The sequence below is a fragment of the Notamacropus eugenii genome, chromosome 5 (genome assembly GCF_028372415.1).
Source record: "Notamacropus eugenii isolate mMacEug1 chromosome 5, mMacEug1.pri_v2, whole genome shotgun sequence".
In the NCBI taxonomy this organism is placed as follows: domain Eukaryota; kingdom Metazoa; phylum Chordata; class Mammalia; order Diprotodontia; family Macropodidae; genus Notamacropus; species Notamacropus eugenii.
This window is the reverse complement of record NC_092876.1, coordinates 1,581,956-1,603,437: the sequence shown is the minus strand read 5'-3', so window position 1 is coordinate 1,603,437 and position 21,482 is coordinate 1,581,956. Positions and strand designations below refer to the sequence as shown.

The 21,482-nt window shown below is 44.8% G+C and overlaps 1 protein-coding gene and 1 pseudogene across 1 annotated transcript in view; both read right to left on the bottom strand.

Moving 5' to 3' along the window:
- LOC140508116 (uncharacterized) overlaps nucleotides 1–21,482 on the bottom strand; it is a 138,634-nt gene that overhangs the window by 47,029 nt on the left and 70,123 nt on the right. The window contains exon 3 of the mRNA XM_072615885.1: nucleotides 4,212–4,750. Coding sequence (XP_072471986.1) covers nucleotides 4,212–4,750 — 539 coding nt within the window. The remainder of the gene's footprint in view (nucleotides 1–4,211; nucleotides 4,751–21,482) is intronic.
- On the bottom strand, nucleotides 11,237–12,254 carry LOC140503148 (elongation factor 1-delta-like; annotated as a pseudogene).

The window sequence follows — 21,482 nt, the reverse complement described above, 5'->3', positions numbered from 1 at the left end:
ACTCCTTCTTCACCAATTTTCCCAGATAGTCTATATGTTGGAATTAACTGCTCTCTAAATATTTGATGGAATTCACTTGTAAATCCATCTGACCTTGGAGATTTTTCCTAGGGAGTTCATTGATGGCTTGCTCAATTTCCTTTTCTGAGATGAGGTTATTTAAGTACTCAGCTTTCTCTTCTGTTCATCTGGGCAATTTATATTTTTAAAAATAATCATCCTTCTCATTTAGATTGTCAGATTTATGGGCATACAGTTGGGCAAAGTAATTTCTAAGTAGTGTTTTAATTTCTTCCTCATTGGAGGTTAGCTCACCCTTTTCATTTTTGATATTGGTAATTTGGTTTTCTTCTTTCTTTTTTTAATCAAATTGACCAAAGATTTATCAATTTTATTGTTCTTTTCATAAAACCAACTGTTAGTGTTATTTATTAGTTCAATAGTTTCTTAATTTCAATTTTATTAATCTCTCCTTTGCTTTCAGTATTTCTAATTTGGTATTTACTTGGGGATTTTCAATTTGTTCTTTTTCTGGCTTTTTCAGTTGCATGCTCAATTCATTGATCTCCTCTTCCTCTATTTTATTCAAGTAGGCATTCAATGATATAAAACTTCCCCTAAGAACTACTCCTACAGTATCCCATAAGATTTGGTAGGTTGTCTCATTATTGTCATTCTCTTGAATGAAGTTGTTGATTGTTTCCATCATTTGTTGTTTAACCCACTCCTTCTCTAGGATTAGATTGTTTAGTTTTCAATTAGTTGTTGGTTTATATTTCTATGGCCTTTGATTACATATAATTTTTATTGTGTTATGATCTGAGAAGTACACATTGACTATCTCTCCTTTTCTGTCCTGAATTTTGAGGTTTTTATGTCCTAGTACATGGTCAGTTTTTGTATATGTGCCATGTACTGCTGAGAAAAAGGTATGTTCCTTTCTATCCCCATTCAACTTTCTCCAGAGATCTCTCATATCTATCTTATCCAGAGTTTTATTCACCTCCTTAACTTCTTTCTTGTTTATTTTGAGGTTAGATCTATCAAGGTCAGAGAAGGGGAGGTTGAGGTCCCCAACTGGTATAGCTTGCTGTCTATTTCTTCCTATAAGTCCCTTAACTTCTCTAAGAATTTGAATGCTATCCTACTTGGAGTATATATGTTTAGTAATGAAATTGCTTGATTTTCTATGGTGTCTTTTAGCAGGTTACAGTTTACTTGCTTTCTTCTTTTGATTAGATATATTTCTACTTTGCTTTGTCTGATATTAGGATTGCTACCCCTGCTTTTTTATATCAGCTGAAGCACAAAATATTCTGGAAAACAATCATACAAAATAGTCCAACAATGTATTGTTTACAAGAAATACATTTGAAATGGGGGTATACAGACAGGATAAAGGTAAAAGGTTGGAGAAGAGATTTGATTTTGTAAAATAACTCATCCTGTCTATTGAGAGAGACATCTTCTCTATGTGCAAGTCAGACCACACCCAAGTAAAGACCCTATCTCTGGCAATAATTTATGAGTGGGTCTCAGTGAAGCAAACTATGTCTCCCTGTTAAAAGACCAAGCTGACTTCATAAAATTTCTCTTGTCTAAACAGTACTATCTGGTAGCAATGGAACCATCATGCACTGACTCACTCAGTTTCCACATACATTCCAGGAGTCAAGATATATGTCCACTGCCAAGGCTGTCTTATATAAACAGGACATTGACTGGTAACAAACAGAATGGCCGTGACTATTAGTTGACTTAATACCATTGCAGGCCTAAAAATACACACTTTAGAAGCCCACCTCCTCCCCACCCCCACCCCAGTGGGCTTCTCATAGTGAACTCTGGTTTCTAGATACAAAAAGTTAATGGTCCTTTAAGAACTGACCACTCCTCAATCCCACTCCTACCTCCCTACCCAATTAGCATGGTTAAAAGCAAGTGGGCCCTGGTCAGTGACTAGAGAACCCATTTGGGATTTCAGTAAAGTGTAGAGGAATGCATGTATCTGCCTCAAGTGGCCCCCAAGGTGTGCCAACCTTCACTGACCCCATGGAGACCTAGGGATAGTTGCTTCCCTTTCTTCTTGGCCCCTGCTTGAAGGGTGATTAGGGAAAGCAGTAGGAGCTGGTGCTCCTATTATCAGTATCTCCCTCTTGAGAAGACTAGATTAGAAGAAAGTGACTATTAACCCCTCCAAAGCTGTCTTCCTTTCCTTCTGTCTGACCACATTAAGAGTGAACACGTTAGTGGCTGGAGTCCCCAAACTCCAGTGCCTCCCATAGGTAATCTGTATGAAACACCCCTCTTCTCCAGTCCCATTCGAGATGGAAATTGTTACATTTGAAAACTAAGGTAAACTGAGGGACAAGATTCTGATAATAATTTTTTAGTAAGCTAACACTAATGAAACAAATTGAGTCAGCAGCCTCTCTCAATAAGCCAAGATCCTGACTGAGGACTGTTGGTGTTTTTATAACAATTAGCAAGATGAAAAAGCAGAATTTTGAGCTGCAGAAATGGGTATTCTTCTGATTGCCTATCAATGATCTGGTCAGAATTGAGATCCTCTCCAGAAAGCCCTTCTAAAACTAAAACATGTGACTCAAGTCACAAGACAAAGGTTCCCAGGCCCTAGGAGTTGCTATGATAGTTCAAATGAATGAGATTTGACCTTCTAGGTTAATCAAGGTTTTCTGGAAAATGGAGTATGGGTGGAGTTATAAGGTACAAGTAATTGCAAGACAGAAGCTTGACGGTTAGGCAAGTTTCTCAGGGTTATGGGTGATAGGTGAAATTTACAAAGGGGATGGGACCAAGATAGGGAATATTAAATGTAGTTTAAGACTTAGCAAAAAAGAAAATCAATTTTAAATTTTATAGATTCATGCATTAGTGGAGTTTGCAACTTAGGAAAATATAACAGAGTTCATAAAAAATGAGCACAAGAACAGAAATATTTACTAATAAGGCATTTAGCATAGTTAAGAAACAAGAATTTCTTAATTTGTTGAATAATTAAAATATACAGATAGAGAGATTTCAGTCAATGAAGGAGAAACAATAACTTTTCAAATGTCAAATTTATTTTTAAACCAATAAATGGGTTCTGAATAAATAATATGCATTTCCTAATTAAAAGGATATAATTACATTTAGGGTTAGGGTCCTAGAACTATGAAACTTCATCATTCCCTATATTCTTTACCAAAAAATCTGTTTAAAGCCAGAAACACAAACAGGATTTTATTTATCTTCAGTACAATTTCTTTGAGTTTTGGTAAAGTTAGTAAAATGGATTTCTGACACTTTGTACATTTCTATATATTCACTCCAATATAAACCATCTGAAAATATTTGTGTCCTTATAGGTTTTCTTATATTCATTCCATTTCCATAGTTTTGTTTTGTTTTTGACTCTGAAGTCAGTTATATTTAGTTTTCAGTTCCAAAATCCCTCCTTCCTTCTCTCCCCCACCCCCAAACCCATTCAGAAGGCAAGAAAAACAAAGCCCATTATAACTGGATCTGGTCATGGAAAATGGTTAGATCTCTGGTGTTTTCATGGTGCCTAAACTTCCCTTGTATTCCTGAAGTGTCCAAAGAGCCTTCCCATATAACACTGAATACTCGTTACAAAAAGAAAAAGAGGAAAGGAAAAGGTGAGAAAACCAATTTAAATATAGGAAAGAATCTGAAAACATAAGGAAAATTCCACACATTTGGACTTCTCTGCACCAACGATTGGCATTTTTATTCATCTCTCCTTGAAGGACCAGATTGTTTCTTTGTAATTCTGCCCCATTCTTTAATTGTTTTATGACTGTTCTTCCCCTTGACTGGTGGAAATTAATGTTCAATCTCTGGGGGTAGTCTTTCTCATAAATATCTTAATTCATTCTGCTCTGTCTAATATGAAACCTCTGATGGACAGCAAGGGCTGAGTTGTGACTGAAGACTTTCCCACATTACTTACATAGAGATAATTTCTTGTCAGTGTGAACTCTCTGATGTACACACATCTTTGAGCTTTGCTGAAGGGTTTTTTACATTCATTCCATGCCTAAGGTTTCTTTCCAGTGTGAATCCTCTGGTGTTTTTATAAGTTTTCAGCTTTCATTAAAGGCTTTTTCACATTCATGATATGGTTCCCTGCTCAAGATTTCTAATCTTTGTGAATTCTCTGATGCACATGCATGTTTGAACTTTGCCTGAAGGCTTTTCCACATTCATTACATGTATAAGGCTTCTCTCCAGTGTGAATCCTCTGGTGTTTAATAAGGCTTGAACTTTGTCTGAAGGCCCTTCCACATTCATTACATGGATAGGGTTTCTCTCCAGTGTGAATCCTCTGGTGTTTGAGAAGATATGAACTATATATGAATGCTTTCCCACATTCACTACATATATAAGGCTTCTCTCCAGTATGAATCATTTGATGATAGATAAGTTGTGTGGATGTACAGAAGGCTTTCTCACATACATCACACTGAAATGGCTTCTTTCCATTATGAATCCTTTGATGCAAAGTCAAATGTGATCTCTGGCTGAAGGTTTTTCCACATTCCTTACATTCAAAGGGTTTCTCCCCAGTGTGAATTCTCAAGTGTACTGTGAGGTTTGACTTGCGATTGAAGCATTTTCCACAATCATTGCATGTGAAAGGTTTCTCTCCAGTGTGAACTCTCTGATGTATAGTAAGATTTGAGGGATAACTAAAGTCTTTCCCACATTCAAGACATTTCAGAGGCTTTTTTTCAGTAGCAATTGTGTGAAGATTAGTCACTTCCCTGAAATGTCTCTCCTGGTTCTCCTCCTGCATCTGGCTCTGGCTCTCACATACTCTGGCATCTCCCAAATTAGTGTAGCAAAGTTCCTCCATGCCCAGTTTCTCTGTGACCATAACCTCCAGGGGTATATCTTTCTTGGCCTTTTGGACTCGTTGGTTCTTAGGTGCAAGTCTGAAAGACGAATAAAAATGTAAATGTCCCCATTTCCCTGAGCTGGGAGAAAGGTAAGTGGTATCCTGGGCATGAGGTAAGAGAATGGAAAATGGTGCCCTGAGAGAGGAGGCACATGGCAGCAAGGCCTCTCATAAATGACCTTCCACTCTGGGGTGATATTGGGCAGGAGACAAAGGAGGGCAAGAAACAATCACCTAAAGAGAGAGGAGGAGACTGAGTCCTGTGCAAGGTGACCAGAGAGGGGGAGGAGGAATCATTCAGGAAGAAAGGATGGTATGGTGTTTAGAAAGAGGGTCAAATAAGATGGGGACATTGTGTACAACCACATACATGGGGAACAGGACCAGGCTCTGCACGGCCACTTCCAGCAGGGATCTCCTGCCAAGGAATTCTTCTCCCATAGCAGGGGAGGAAGTTTTCTGCAACTAGATGTCTTAGAGTTTCCCACACCACTGAGAGGTAAAGTACCTTGCCCAGGATGCCATAGCCAGAATGTATGAGAAGAGGGACTTGGTCTCAAGTCTCCCTGGCTCCTGAGCCAGCTGTCTCTGCCCTATCATGCCATACATCTCATGATCTGCATGTAAGGCTGGACCTCTACTGACTACTCTACCTACTTCAATGTAACTGAGGGTACATAAGGCCTATAACATCTCCTTGAATCAACCAAAGCCATTGCTAGTGAGACTGGGTCATTCACAAAAATTCTTAGGAAATGAAGGTGAGAGAGAGAGAGGGAGAGAAAGAGAGAGAGACACACACACACACACAAAGGAGCAGAGAGAGATACAGTGGGACAAAGAGAAACAGAGTGATGAGAGAGACAGAGAAAGACAAAGACAGAATCAGAGAGAATGTGCACAAGAGAAAGCCAAGCTGTGGCAGAGAACAGAGGTAGCAAGGACAGTCATCTACAGGTATCTCAGAGCATATGACCCAGGAGGAGGAAACTCTCAAGAAAACCTCAAACCCTTTCCTCAACTTCCCCTCCCAATGACCATCTATCCATAGACACTTCTGTGGTAAGAACATTTCTGGGTCAGGCTTCTGGACTTTGTGCTAAGAAAACATCTCCCTTAGACTCTGCCTTCAACTTGTGAGACTACTCTTGAAGCAAGTAGGCCACATGTCCTAGGGAAGTTTGCAAAAATCCAGCTGGAGACATAAAAATAGGGCTCCATATTTTGACCAGCTGGCTTCCCAAACTTTGGTGATACAGATGCCTGTATCTTCCCTCCTTTCTGCTTCCTGATGTGGAAATCTTTGTCTTTCCCTTCATCTCTTTGCAAGTTTATACTGTTCCCATCCTACCTAGGAATGCTCATTCCATGTGAGGTTGCTGAAAAGGGTGCTCAGGGCTTCCTGGCTGACTGGGGAGTGTTCAGTGAAGCCTGTGCTCTGAGCATAATGAATGGGAGCATTTTTCTCCGATCTCTGCAGCATTGCTTGGTGATTGGCAGCAGTACAAAGTCGGTGGACTCCAGGACAGATTTGTCACACTATCATAGAACCTGCTGCTATGTTTCCAGTGAACTGGATTTTGTCTCCACCTCAAGGCCAGGGGGGTTCACTGGAGAGCTATGAATGCATGTGAAGGCAGAGAGGTCCGTCTCTGCCTAAATATTATTGGTTTCTCACCCGAACACACACACTCTCTCTCTCTGTCTCTGACACTCACAGACACACACAGACACAAACACACACAGACACACACACAGACACACACAGACACGCACACACACACAGACACACACACAGACACACAGACACACACACACAGTAGCCTTCTCAAGGAAGGGAGGGGGAGGCAAGAAAAAAAGAAATTGACATAATATTTTGTTGTGTATTTGGAGGGAATGGTAAACTGTACTTGGTGGGTTTGGACTTTCATGTTCAATCATCTTTTTCATTCTATTATGTTATTGAAAATTTGATTTTTTTCAGTGAACTGAGAAAAAATAAAAGTGCCTAGGAGAGTAAGACATAAGAAGAATGAAAATGTTGGAAGAGGAGGCTCGATTATAAAAGACTTGAAAGCCAAATGGAGGATATTATATTTGACCCTTAAGGTAATAGGGAACCATTTTATGGAACCTCCTTACATTTTAGGGAGATTAATTCAGCAGCTGAGTGAAGGATGGAATGGAGTGAGGAGAAATTTATGGCAGGGAGAGCAACCAGCTGGCTAACTCCTGTGTATATTGTATGTGTGGAAATGTCCAAGATCTACATCTATTTCTCCATTTCAGTGTTTCTATCTTTGCTGAATGGAAGCCAAAAGACTCCACAAAACCTGAAGTTACTTTAAGGGAGTATGATCCAATGGGAAAAGCTCTGGAATCAGAGATCCTGGGTTTAAATCCTGCTTCTGGCACTACCTGGGTGACACTGGGTAAGTCACTTTAAACTCCCTGAGCCTCAGTTTCCTTATCTGTAAAATGAAGGGATTGGACTAACTGACCTTTGAAGTCCCTTCCAGCTCCAAGTGTCAAGTATCATCTTGGTGAGTGAAATGAAGACATTGTGAAGACTTCTCATAATAAAATGTGGGGAATATTGTATTTTCTAAATAAAATGTCTTTTCCATAAGGCCTTTCTTTCTGGATACCTGATTTCCAGGAATCCAGGGCTTAGGGTCCCTCCTCTCCCTTCTCTCTGTGATAGCGCTATGGACTGTAGTCAAAACTTGGAAGTTAATCAAATATCTCTTTGTTTGGTGCTATAGCCAATTAGTGAAGCTCCCTCTCCTCCCCCAGCTCTCCTCCTTTGTACTTTAGTTGTAGAATAGCCACATCGGCAGTTAGGTATTAGATGAGGAAGTGTGTTTGGATAGGTGGATGCTGGTCACCTGATTTCCTGGGTCTTGTTTTAATTTTTCCTCAATTAGACTGTAAACCTGCCTCCCAGCCAATGGAGAGGTGGGATAGTGGGGGATGAGATTCTCTGTGTTAGGATATATGATGGTGTTTTGTCCTCTGTAAGCTGCCTCCTTCCATCAGCCCCGTCCTGGTGGAGGGGTGCCCCTTTCTTGCGAGAATTTAATAAAACACTTTCTGTTCTTACTTCCAGAAGCCTCTTAGTTATTTTAAAACTTTGAGTGAGGGTCTTGTAACCCACACTTTGGGAACAGAAAAATGCCTTTCAGAGAGTCATTCACTCATAAGCATTTGGCAAGGAGCCCCTATGTTCAAGCCACTGGCCACACTTCTTATGCTGTTGGCTGAATTCTATGAAAAAAGTGAAGGTTTGATATAGGAAGAGGGAAGATGCTAAGCTTCCAGCACTGAAAAGAAAAGAAAGGGCGGATAACTTTCTGATAAACCTTTGTGGTCCATGTGGGATTGAACTGTTTTCTATTAATTCCCTGAAAGAGCTTCCCAACTATTGATGAAAAAAAGTGCTGCCATTTGGAGGTAGCAAACACGTGTTCAGAACCCACTTTCCCTCCACACTACCTGGGCAATAGGGGAGAAGACATTCACCTTTCAGGTCTTTGTTTCTTCATACATAAAATGAGGAGGGAGGAGGCCCCTTCAAGCAATAATAAATTTTTATCCTTACTATTACTACTCCAACTATTATAAGCATGGATGTAGGGTTTTAAATTTTTCTAAGTGTTTTACATTATTTCTTTGACCCCACAACAATCATGGGAGATAAGAGCTATTGTTAACCTCATTTTACAGTTGAGGAAACTGAGCCAGAGGGTGAGTGACTTGTCCAGTGTCACACGGCTAGTAAATAACTGAGGTCACATTTGAGCTCAAGACTTTCTGATTCCAAGGTCAGAACACTAGGCACTGCTGGAACTTTAAATGGATGATTGCTCAGCAGCCAAAACAGCCTCCATTTTAGGGCTGAGCTTTCCATGGTGCTGATATCTGAGAAGTTCATCCTTCTTAGAAAAAATGAATGGAAATAGAAAGCTGAGGGCTCCAGATGTAAACCTCCATTTCTCAACAGAATTTTAGTTATTTTAGAGCTTGCCTAAAAAGGGCCTAGGCTGCCCACATTTCATCTAATTGAACATTCATTCCTCCCCTGATGGCATTATTGTTGACATGCAAACAGATCTAAATTCTGAAGAAAAGGCTCTTTGTCCTACTACCTGCTGCCTTCCTTAGGTGGAAAAATGGCCTTCTTGTTGTGTGTGTGTCCTGGGAAATGACTCTACTTGATCAGTTGGCATTCATCCCCTTTGACCCAAGCATTACACTTGAGACTGTATCCCAAAGTACTTAGTTTAATGCAGTTAGAAAAGAATGCTGCAGGCCAAGCTTGGTGGAACATACCTGTAATCCTTTCAGGGAATCTGCAAGGTCAATCTATCAATAAGTATTCATTAAGTGCCTAGTGTGTGTATTGTGCTTGGCACTAGGAACACAAAAGGGGGCAAAAGATAGTCCCTGCTCTCAGGGAGCTCAGAATCTAACTGAGGTGCTCCAAACTGTTTTCCTAATAGTGAGATGTTATTTGCCTCTTAAAATACTCCTTCCTTTTTGAGCTCCAGATGTGTCTGATGTCAGATTTTCATCATATACTTCAGCTAATAGAGCTAATCCAGTAGGTTGAATGCAAATGCGGACAAGATCATCCAGCTGTTTTACAAGTCAAACATGAAAGAGATTTGCAAAAATATGTACAATGATGCCACTTCTCAATAATTGTTTTGTTTTGGAAAATAGAGATATTTTACATTCATAAAGTGTTATTTATGTTAAAATGTAATGGATGAAATATTGTTATTTCTAGTGAAAAAAGAGATGTCATTGATCTCCCATTCATGGAGACTCTGAAATTAAACCACCCTGGGGTTGGGGTTGGGGAGTGAGTCCAGATCCAGAATCCTTGAGTTGGAAGAGCCCTCCATCTGCCACTCTCACTTACTGCTGCTAGGAAGTGAGCAGCTGGCGTGTTTATGGGGCTTTATGTACCCAGAGGCACAGAGGTTGGCCCTGGAGTCAGGAAGTCCTGAGTTCCAAAGCTGCTTGAGACACCCCCTAGCTCTGATCCTTGGCAAGTTGCTTCTCTTCGTGTTACTCAGTTTGCTCAGTTATCAGATGGGCCTCTCAGGGTTGTTGTGGATCCAGCGAGATAATCTTTGGAAAGCGCCTGGCATACTAATGCTGGTTTGCTCCTTTCTTTTAACCTTTTCCCAGACACCATATCCTAGGCTCCTCAAAGCAACCCTATGAGGTGGGTAGCAGGGGCCTGATTATTCCCACTCTACAGATGATTAAAGTAAGACTCAGGGTCCCTCCCAGAGTTCAGGTTTCTGAAGTATTGTCCCTGTGCCCTCTGTTCAGACAGCTTTCCACTCCTCCCTGGAAGGATTTATTGTTCTTTCCCCACCTCCCCGATCCCAGCCTTGTAAGGTAGCTCTGGAAATGCCACACACAAGCATTAGGCCCCAGCTGAGAGCGGCACAGAGCTGGTCAATGGGACAATAGATATGAAGGGATAGACTCACCATCACTCCAGAGCTGCTGGGTTCTGCCTTGACTTCCCTTGGCTGCTGCTGCTCAGCTCCCCTCCCTGGGCTTTTGCTCTTTGAGCCTGATAAGCTCTGGCCTAAAGACTCCTCCAGTTCAGACCAGCCCCAGCTCCTCCCCCAGCCTTCTAGGCTCTCAGCACAGGAGGTGAGAACTTCTTAATTCCAGTCATTAATCCCCAGAAGGGAGGGGTCACACTTTCTCATCAATCAATCCATCAATCAATCAACTTTTAGTAAGCACCTAGTATGTACCTAAACCTCTGCTAAGCACTGGGAATACCAAAGCGGAAAAGGACAGCCCCATTTGAAAAGCCACAATGGAACTTCAGCTGCAATTTGACAAAAGCAGGACAAACTAGGAAAGGAGAATAAGAAGACAAGGTTGCCCACCCAGCATGGGAGGTAGCCCATGGTAGATTGAACACCATCTCTGAGGGAGAGCAGGGAGTCAATTTGGGCTGAATTCTACATAGTCTGTCAATAGAACTAAGTTAGAAGATGAAAAAGGTGGAAGGGCTTTAAAAGCCAAACAGAGCATTCTGTATTTCACCCTAAAGGCAATAGGGAACCATGGAAATTCAATAAGGAGGGAAGGTACATGGTCAGACCTGCACTTTAGGATGATTATGTTTCTTCCTTTGGCCATTTTTCTACATTTATTCACTTAAGACTCCATGCCCTATGTCTCACCTGCTCCAGGACTGCTGGGCCCTGATGGAGGGAGAATCCTGGTTGCTGGTGAGTGGCTCAGAGGAGCAGCCATGAGAAAGGTCAAACTCTACCATCCTGAATACAGTTGAAGCACCCCTTGTAAGCCTTGTTCTTTTGCCATGAGACGGAAGGTCAGAGGATGCCCTTCCCACTCCTCCATCCCTAGAGACCCCAGTCCAGAACAGGCCCAAGGACCTTCAATCTCAGCCTTTATTTTAGTTACAGATTCATACACATTTAGGGGCTTTTTTGATCTTGTCTGCATGTAATCTTCCAACTTGGTGATCTCCACCTCCAGGATGTCTGTGCCCTCTTTGTCATCCTCTACCACACACTAGATCTGCAGCTTCAGAATGCCATACCCCACAGACACCAACGTGGAGCCTCCCCAGACCAATCCATCCAGTCATATGGAATGGACGCACTCCTCCAACTGTGTCATGTCTGTCTCCTCATCCCAAGGCTTGGCATCTAAGTTTATGGAAAACTTTGTACTCAGTCCTGACTTCATGGCCCCCTCTACATATTGCCAAAGCCGTTCCTCCCTAAGGTGGGCTGCTTCCTTGTCTCCTTCCTCATCATCACTACCAAACAAGTCAATATCATCTTCATCACCCTCTGCTGGTGGCTGCCTTCTTAGCAGATGATGTGGTGGGTAGTTTCACCTTCTGCATGGGGAATACATACTGAGTCTGAGGAGCCAGAGAGCAGTGGGAGGGGGAACATTTCTCCAGGGTACACAGCAATGACGTCCAGCCAGATTTCAAGCTTGGAGATGGTGAACTGTAGGTGCTGAATCACACTCCAAAGTTCTCTGCCTCTGGATTGGAAATTCTTGTGACCAATTCACTATGGTCCCCACTGGGACCACTGGAAGAGCTATTGTTTGCACTTCCAACCAGCGATTTCTGAATATTCTCCCTGGCTCTGGCAATGTAATGGAGGATCACACTGGTGCCTTTCTCCTATAGGGAGGAGACAGGCACAGGATCATTCATCTATTCTCAGAACTTTCTCTCTGTATCACCAAACCTGAATTTGTCAAGTCAGATCTCATGCAGCAGGAAGCTGGTAGCAATATTCATTCTGTGAGAAGGGAGGGTGGCAGTAAAAGGTTAGTCCCAAAGCCAATTTGGTGAGAAGTGATGGGGAAAAGGCTAGGATGATCATTTTGATAGCTGAATGGAGGATGGACTTTGGGGAAAAATTTGAGGTAGGGAAGTCAACCAGACTATTCCTTACATTTAATTCTGCTTTCTATTCCAAATTCTCTCCATTCTTCCACATGCTCCTCCATCCATTGAAAAGGTAAGAAATGCAATAATCCTAACTTATATGAAGTCATGCAAAGCATCTGAAAGCTATTCTAATCATCCAGACATGAGGTGACAAAGCCCAATGGGGGTGGGGCAGAGTCAGAGGAAACCCTGCCAAGTCATTTTCATGATTACTTGTTGGGGGACAGCTCTGGACCGGGGTCCCCCGTGAGGACCGTGAGACGTCTGAGGGTCCGAACCTGCCCCCTTGTGGGGTACTGGGATGGCCCTGGTAACAGGCTGGCTCCACCCATGGGGAGGCACTTGGGAGGAGCTCGCCCGCCCATGGGAGGTACGGGGGAGGAGACAGGGGATAATAAAAGGGGATGACCACGAGAGCTGGAGAGAAGAAATGCAATAAAGCTTGCTGGCTGCAACTCCTTTCGGGTGCTCTGCCTGTTTATTCCCCTCCCCCAACAGGGAGAGGGAATTCCCCTCCCCCAACCAGGAGAGGGGCCGGAGACGTCCGAAGACTGGGGATAGGTAAGTAGAAGGCGAAGGCCCGGGAGTCGCCCCGGGCATCTGGCGCCCGGACAGGGACCGCTGTAGGGAGAGGAGAATCCGCCCTGCCCCGCAGTAGTAGCCTTGCTCCGCTACTGCGGGAAGATTCAGGCAGCCTCAGTATTGAGAAGTGGCCTTGCCTCGCTACTGCGGGAAGATTCAGGCAGTCTTAATATTGGGAAGTGGCCAGGATGGGTCAGGGAAATAGTTTTCCCAGTTTAAAGCCCGAAGATAAAGGAGTACTTGCTTGTCAGCTGTATAAGCTTTGTAAGATCCATGGGCTTAAGCCCCACATTCGGGACTGTAGAGCATTTGTGGAAAAGATCTGGGATGTCTCCCCTTGGCTAGAGCATTGTGGGTTATGCCCAGCTAAATGGGACATAGTGGGACAACAGATGGTTGCCTATGACAGGGTGAACCCGGGTGTATTAACAGAGGAGGACTTTACGTTCTTTCAAGTGGTCACCGCACTTTTGTGCTCGGATCCCCGTCCCCCCTGGCGATCAAACGGCGAGACAGGGCAGTCCCTTCAAGGGACGACAGAAGAAGGAGAGGAATCCGATGAGGATGATCCCAACCCCAAGCCTTTATATCCATGGGGTATGTTAAGAGAATGTGCAGGCAGGGACCAGGACCGCGCCCTTCAAGGTGGCGCATGGCTGAGCAAGGGGCGGGACTCTAGAGCCCCGAGGGGAAGAACAAAAGGGAAGTTTGATGAGGAGGGAAAGCCCAAGAGGGAGTGGAAAGCCCCCGAGACAAAGGGAAAGTCTGATGAGGAGGGAACACCCAAGAGGGAGTGGAAGGTCCCCTGGAAAGCCCCCGAGACAAAGGAAAAGTCTGATGAGGAGGGAACGCCCAAGAGGGAGTGGAAAGTTCCCAAGACAAAGGGAAAGTCCGATGAGGGAGGAACACTCAAGAAGGAATGGGAAGTCCCTGAAACAGCAAGAGAGGGCTGGGGAACTCGCAGGAAGAAGTTTCAACGGAATTTGGGAACTCCCAGTCCTCCCGAGGTCGGGCTGAATGCCCTCTCCTTCTCCCCAGCCGCCACGTCCTTGTCACAATCATCACAAGGAGCGCGGTCATTTACCTACCGGCGGTCCGGGCCCTCGGAGCCTCTGAGTGTACTCACTCAGAGCCTATCCGCAGCTTTGGCGGAGGGACAGGAGATAGATTTAGAGGAGTGGGAGGGGGCCGGCGCTTACCCTGTCATTGTGGAGCGGGATCCGATGGGAAACGAGAACCGTTTCCATCGACCAGTGCCCTTCAAATTATTGAAAGAACTGAAGGAGGCCGTTTCCAAATATGGCCCTTCGTCACCTTATGTGAAGCATCTCTTTGCGAATACCACAGCCACTTGGCCGTGGGCCCCAGCTGATTGGAAGGAAGTGTCGGGGGCTATCCTTACACCAGGACAGTTAGTGGCTTATGGTGCCGCCGTTAGACAAGAGGCGCTCAGATATGTCAAGGAACACAATATTGCAGAGACAGAGGACGCTGTGAATATGATAACAGGGGCAGGGCCATACTCGCAGCTTATTGACCAGCTCCAATTCGATCCTCAGGTGATGGCTGCAGTTCAGTATTGTCATATTAGGGGTTTTGCCAAGATGGACGCCCCGGGGACTATGAGGGATAAGTTGGTAGGGCTAAAGCAGAGGGCTAGCGAGTCCCCCACTGATTTTGTGAGTCGGGTCCAGCTTGCGGTCCGGCAGTCTCTTGGCTCGGGACCAGGAACGGATTCCCTGATAGCTCAGCTGGTCCAAGATGGCTTGCGTCCAGAATGCTCCCAAGCCCTAGCGGGCTTGGGACCTCTCGCCTCCCTCAAAGAGATAGTAGAGAGGCTGTTAGACATTCCACCTAAAGACACCCACCAAGCCATGGTGACGGCGGTGGCCCAAGGGGTGACTCAGGCCCTTCAAGGTACCAAGGCCCAGAAACAATGTTATCGCTGTGGCCAAATGGGGCACTTTAAGAGCCAGTGCCCTGTCGCTAAAATGGGAGCATTGCCCACCTGTTTTCGCTGTGGGAAACCAGGCCATATTGCCAAACATTGCCGTCTAAAGCAGCAGCCTCAACCACCTCGGTCGGGGAATGGGAAAAGGGGCCTCCCTCGGGGGGGCCCCCGACCCCAGAAACAGATCTTCCCAGTGGAGGCTGTAGGCCCTGTCCCTGCCCCCCAGCCCGGGAATTCTGTACCCCTATCGTTCCCGCAGTAGTATCAACAGGCTCTCCAAAAATTGCAACCCTAATATGCACATCTACCACGGATTCCCCCAATGCCGATTTAGTTATAAGACCTTGGCATACTGAAGGGATCGACGTGCCCCCCGCTCCTTTCCCCCGTCTGGTGGTGGGACCCTCTGGCTATGTGCCATTTATAGTCCATACTCAATTGTTGGCTAGCGGATCCTCTACCATTTATTTGAACAATCCTCATTGTTATCCCATAAACATTGCCCCAGGGACTCCCATTGGGAGGGGTATCTCTCTGCCTTGGGTTGAAGAGTCCAGGCAGGAAATCCATCAAGTTAATTGGTGCTCTCCCATTGTGGGCGATTGCCCCATGGTACAAGTTTTGGTTGAAGGACGCCCAATCATGGGTCTGCTCGACACCGGAGCAGATATTTCAGTCATCAATGCATCCCAGTGGGACCCCAGTTGGGCGGTGAACGATGGTGCTGCCCAGGTTGCTGGAGTAGGGGGTGCCAGTTTGGCACTACGGGCTGCTAAACATTTGAATTGGACCTTTGAGAATCATCAGGGGTATTTTAGGCCTTTGAAATTGACCGGCCTTGCCTACGCCCGTTTGGGGGCGTGACCTTCTTCAGCAACTTGGGTTACACCTTACCACCCCAGAACACCTTCAATTAAACATTCCGGGGCCACTGTGATGGTGAGCAGCCCACCTATAACATGGAAAACCGAGACCCCTGTGTGGGTTGAGCAGTGGCCCCTAACCCCTCAAAAGCTCACCGCCTTACGCTTTATAGTTGCTTCCCTTTTGGAGCAGGGCCGCATTGAGCCCACTACAAGCCCTTACAATTCTCCTGTTTTTGTTATAAAAAAGAAAAATGGATCTTGGCGCATGCTCATAGACCTTAGAGAGATTAATAAATGCATGCTGCCTATGGGGTGCTACAACCTGGTCTCCCTAGCCCTGCTGTGATCCCCCGAGATTTTAGTATGACAATTATTGACATCAAAGATTGTTTCTATAGCATTCCCTTACATCCACAAGATAGAGTCAAATTTGCCTTTTCCATTCCCTCGGAAAATCGCCAGCAGCCATATGAAAGGTATCATTTTACCGTGCTCCCTCAAGGGATGGCAAACAGTCCTACTATGTGCCAAATGTATGTCCACGCCATCCTCTCCCCACTCAGACAGTGCTTCCCCAAGGCCATTATCATTCATTATATGGATGACATTCTTATTGCCACACCTAGTCAGGATTCCACGATGGCGCTTACTCAACTTATGGTCGATACCTTAGCTGCCCACGGGCTAACTGTGGCTCCAGACAAGGTACAGACTACACCCCCTTTTCAGTATCTTGGCCATGAATTGAAACAAGGACGGATTGCTCGCCGTCCTCCGAGCATTGATCTTTCTCAGCTCACCACTCTCAACGATTTTCAAAAGCTGATTGGCGCTATACGGTGGATGCGGGCAGTTACCCCTATCCCTGATGGTGAATTATACCCGTTGTATGATTTGCTGCGAGGGGATCCCGCTCTGCTTTCACCCAGACATTGGACATCCGAGGCCTTAATGGCAGCCAAGAGCATCCTCAACAGATGCTCCACAGTTGTTGTGCAGCAGGAACCCAACCAACCCATTTATGCCACTATATTAAAAGCCAGTACTTTCATTGGGTGCCTCTATCAATCACATGGCATTTTGGAGTGGCTGTACCCCCCTCGCAACAAAAAGGCCCTTCCACATAAATGGCGAATGGTCGCCCAATTTTTTCTTTTAGGTGCCGAGCGCTGCCTATTGGCTTTTGGCAGATTTCCCATTTTGAATTTAGAGGCATCAGAGGAAGCCTTAAGGTGCTTCTCCGATGAGATTCCAGAATGGGCCTCTCTTTTGTGTATGTGTAATACCATAAAGCTTCCGCTCCCCCCAGCGCTTAGAGGATGGGAAGTCCTTCCTATCCATATGCCTTTTACTATTGTATCTCTACAGCCAGTTACGGGACCCACTGTTTTTACGGATGCTACTAAAAACCATATTGCTGCGGTTTATATCCCTTCCAGGCAATTCCTTAAGGTGTACACCACCGAGCATTCCTCAGCCCAGAAAAATGAATTGCTGGCAATACAATATGCTCTCTCCATATTACCTAATGAGAGCTTTAATCTTGTTACTGATAGCTTGTATTGTGCAAATGCTATTGCTGCTTTACCTTTTGCCCTCATTAATCCCCGTGCTTCAACTATAGCTCAAATCCTATATGATATTCAAGAGTCCATGTTACAACGCTCTACTCCTCTTTATGTATTGCATATTCGCTCACATATGTCCACCATAGGACCCATTTATCAGGGTAATGATATTGTAGATAAAGCCCTTATATTCCCTCTGCATTTAGAAGCACAGGCAGCCCATGATAAGTATCACCTATCTGCCCGATCTTTGCGACGCCTTTATGGATTGTCCAGAGAAAACGCTCGCCAAATAGTCAAACAGTGTATCAATTGTGCCCCATTTCGCCCTCTTGCCCGAGACACCGCAATTAACCCCCGTGGTGATCTCCCTAACGATCTTTGGCAAATGGATGTAACACATTTTGGCAAAGTTCTTATACATGTTTGTATTGATACGGCCTCCAATTTTATTATGGCCTCTATACAGCCTAAGGAAACAGCCCGTGCAGTGATTGACCACCTCTATGGTTGCTTTGCCATGGTTGGGGTGCCTCGAGCCATAAAAACAAACAATGGGCCAGCTTATATTTCCTCTGCCTTTGCCGCCTTTTGTAGAGAATTTTCTATTATTCATATTACTGGCATCCCATATAATCCCACAGGTCAGGCCATTGTTGAGCGTGCTAACCGCACTATAAAAACTCTTCTGTTAAAACAAAAAGGGGGAGTAAGGGCGGCGGGGCGCCTCTCCCGAGGTGATCTGGCACAAGCCGTCTTCACTCACAATTTTTTGCAAATCCGAGACGATGGCACATGCCCCGCACAAAGATTTTATCTCCACGACATGGGAGGCAGAAGGGAAAGGCCGTTAAAGGCCCCTACTGCCTGCCTCACCGGAGCTCGAATCCGGTGGAGGGACCAAGAAGGCAAATGGCATGGCCCTGGAGTAGTTATAGCGAGAGGTCAGGGGTATCTTTGTGTCCAACCAGATGGAGCCGACCCTGGGACGGAGATCTGGATCCCCACACGATGGGCAGTTGAGCTGCGAGAAGCCGAAAGCAAGGAGGAGACGAGGGCGGAGAGGAAGGCACCGTCCAAAGCGGGTGTGCAAACAGCGTGAGATAACCATGCTCACACTTCTGATGGCCTTACAACAGTTCCTTCCTGGGTCCGAGGCTGTCCAGTCCAAATGGTACAATGCCACCCCCGCAGAGCAGCGAGCCGTGGATCAAAGGGGCGACACCTACTGGGCATTAGCACAGGGACTCCCCGCCTTATGAAGAGTTTCAGATTCAACAACTAATAGAGGAAGGACAATTATTAGCTTCTACTCTCCAATCTTTCATGAAATCAGAGGTAGTGGCGTGGCACCATCAGGACCACATAGACCATCTCCTCCAAAGCCAAATCACCGCCCTGCAAGACATGGTAATTTGGCTAGGAGACCAAATGGCGTTACATCAACGCTATGAGATGTTACAATGCCATTATAAATATCGCCCGCTTTGCGTGCTTAACCTCCCAATTGATTCCTCAACCTTCCCCAATCAATGGCCGGCGGTCCGCAAAGCCCTCCAGGGGGCTATGCTGGCTTACAACGCCACAGATGACATCCATCAGTTCGACTTGCTTATTGATCAGCTGAATAACCTTTCCAGAACGTTTGAGGAAAAGCGTGAACAAGAAGAGCGTTCCATCTTCGATTGGTTACAACGAATCCTGGACTTGCATTGGCTGCCAGGGGTGCTCTCCTCCGTTGCAGTTCTTGTCCTTATGTGTCTCGTCCTGCCGTGCCTCCTGAAGTGCCTCCTGCAATTATTGACACGGGCACTGGAGAGTCTTAAAGGCAATGTCTTGTCTCTGAGACACCGCGAGGGCAGGTCCCCATGGGGGGAATCGCCCAACTTACCCGTGTAAAACAAAAAGGGGGAGATGTTGGGGGACAGCTCTGGACCGGGGTCCCCCTTGAGGACCGTGAGACGCCTGAGGGTCCGAACCTGCCCCCTTGTGGGGTACTGGGATGGCCCTGGTAACAGGCTGGCTCCACCCATGGGGAGGCACTTGGGAGGAGCTCGCCTGCCCATGGGAGGTACGGGGGAGGAGACAGGGGATAATAAAAGGGGATGACCACGAGAGCTGGAGAGAAGAAATGCAATAAAGCTTGCTGGCTGCAACTCCTTTCGGGTGCTCTGCCTGTTTATTCCCCTCCCCCAACAGGGAGAGGGAATTCCCCTCCCCCAACCAGGAGAGGGGCCGGAGACGTCCGAAGACCGGGGATAGGTAAGTAGAAGGCGAAGGCCCGGGAGTCGCCCCGGGCAATTACTATTTTCTAGGATAGTCGAAGATCTGGGACTGTGAGGCCATGGATCTGAGGGGCATGAGATGAGGGGAATTCCCTGTCATTGGGTCACAGAATTCAGCCCCTTAGTGTTTGCTTTCTTTGTTGGAAGTAAGAAGTCTTGCCCATGAAAGTGCAGTTGCTAAAGATTCCAGTTCCGACCCTTATCCATGAATTATGAATCTGGGAGGACCAGAGGAAATTCCTGTTGTTGGGGGATGGAGTTTACACCCTCAGTCTTTGATCTCAGGTAAAACCAAAGTCATACTTTCAATCTTGTGGATACAAGATCCCTAGTTTCAACCTTGGTCATGAGGGAACTCATTTTTTTTATCCTGTGCCATATATGCAATATTATACTATTCCAGTTCTGTTAAATCTACAGCTCTTTCTTTGAGTAGAGAAGTTTACATATATTAAAGTCTATACCTCCCTCCTGATGTTAGATCCTAAAGATACAATTGCTGTGAATTAAAGAAATACTTTATTCTCAATACTCTCGTAAAATATTGTCTCAAAATTGCTTTGGCATCTCTTGCCAGGTTTCTGCAGTATTCCTGAGAAGCTAGAACAACCTGTCCTTGTCTCATCTTTAACAAATAAGATGATCTTCTCAAATTCCCTGGTTTCCAGGAAGCCTGCCATCTTCAGGGTGCTCTGGGAGTAGCTAGGACCTATCAATTTACAAAGACATTCCTTGGAGACAGTGAGAAGTGGTCTTCACAGCAGGTGGGACCTATGCCTGCTTTCTTTGAAGCAGCCAGAAATAATCTTTCATCTCTGTGCTGCTGACCAATTAGATGATTTGTATTCTTTGTTCCAAGTTTACAAAAGTGCATTGTATCCTCAATTTCAGTTCTCTTGGCCAGAGTCAGGACCACTAGACCAATCCTTGATTATCAGGTCACACGCTCCTCATAATAGATGATGTTTATTGTATTGGGAGATTTTGTGTTATTATATTATATATTATATGAGAGATATTTTATTGTAATATGCTATGTAATACGTAGTATAATTGTGTATATCATATACTATAAAATATAATGCATTATACTTTATTTAATGTTTGTATTTATTGGGAGATTTGCCTCCACTTTCCTCTTTGTTAGAAGTGGGATTTAGGTAGGAGAATCCTCCACTCCCAGAACCTTATCAGAAATTCCCAATATTCTTCGTGGCCCAAGCAGTGTCCTACCCCAGGGAGAAATTTTGTTAGGGACTCTGTGTCTGTGGACAGGCTCTTCACCTGAATATTGAGCAAGTCAGGTCTTTGAGTGAAAGGGAGGGTATGAGGATTAGTCTTGTATATTCTAGGTTTATTTGGAGTGTTTCTATTCATATTTTAAGTTCCACCACTTGAATTTGGAAAATAATTAGAGAGCTTAAATAATGGAAATTTGCTTTCTTTGGATGGCCTTCATGGAGATAGGCTTCCATTGGAGGCCTCCAGAGATTAGGATAAGGAGGTGAATGTCATCAACTTTAATTGTGAATCAGAATGATGACTTCTTATTGATTAGGGAAACTGAGGAAAATCCTATGTTCCTTCCAGAATGTAAACACTATTTGTGGTGATTGGCATTACTAATATTTTGTTATTTTGGGAAGTTGAGGATGATTTTCCTAGTCAGAATGTTGTGCAGTAAATTTCCATTGTATTTTTCTTAACCAGCAAGCTGGATATTGTGAAGAGGGGGCAAAATTTTCAAAGTAGTAGATATGTTTTTATGTGTTTTACAGCTTGAGAAGTTTGCTATAGCATGGTCTCCATGGAATCTAATGTCC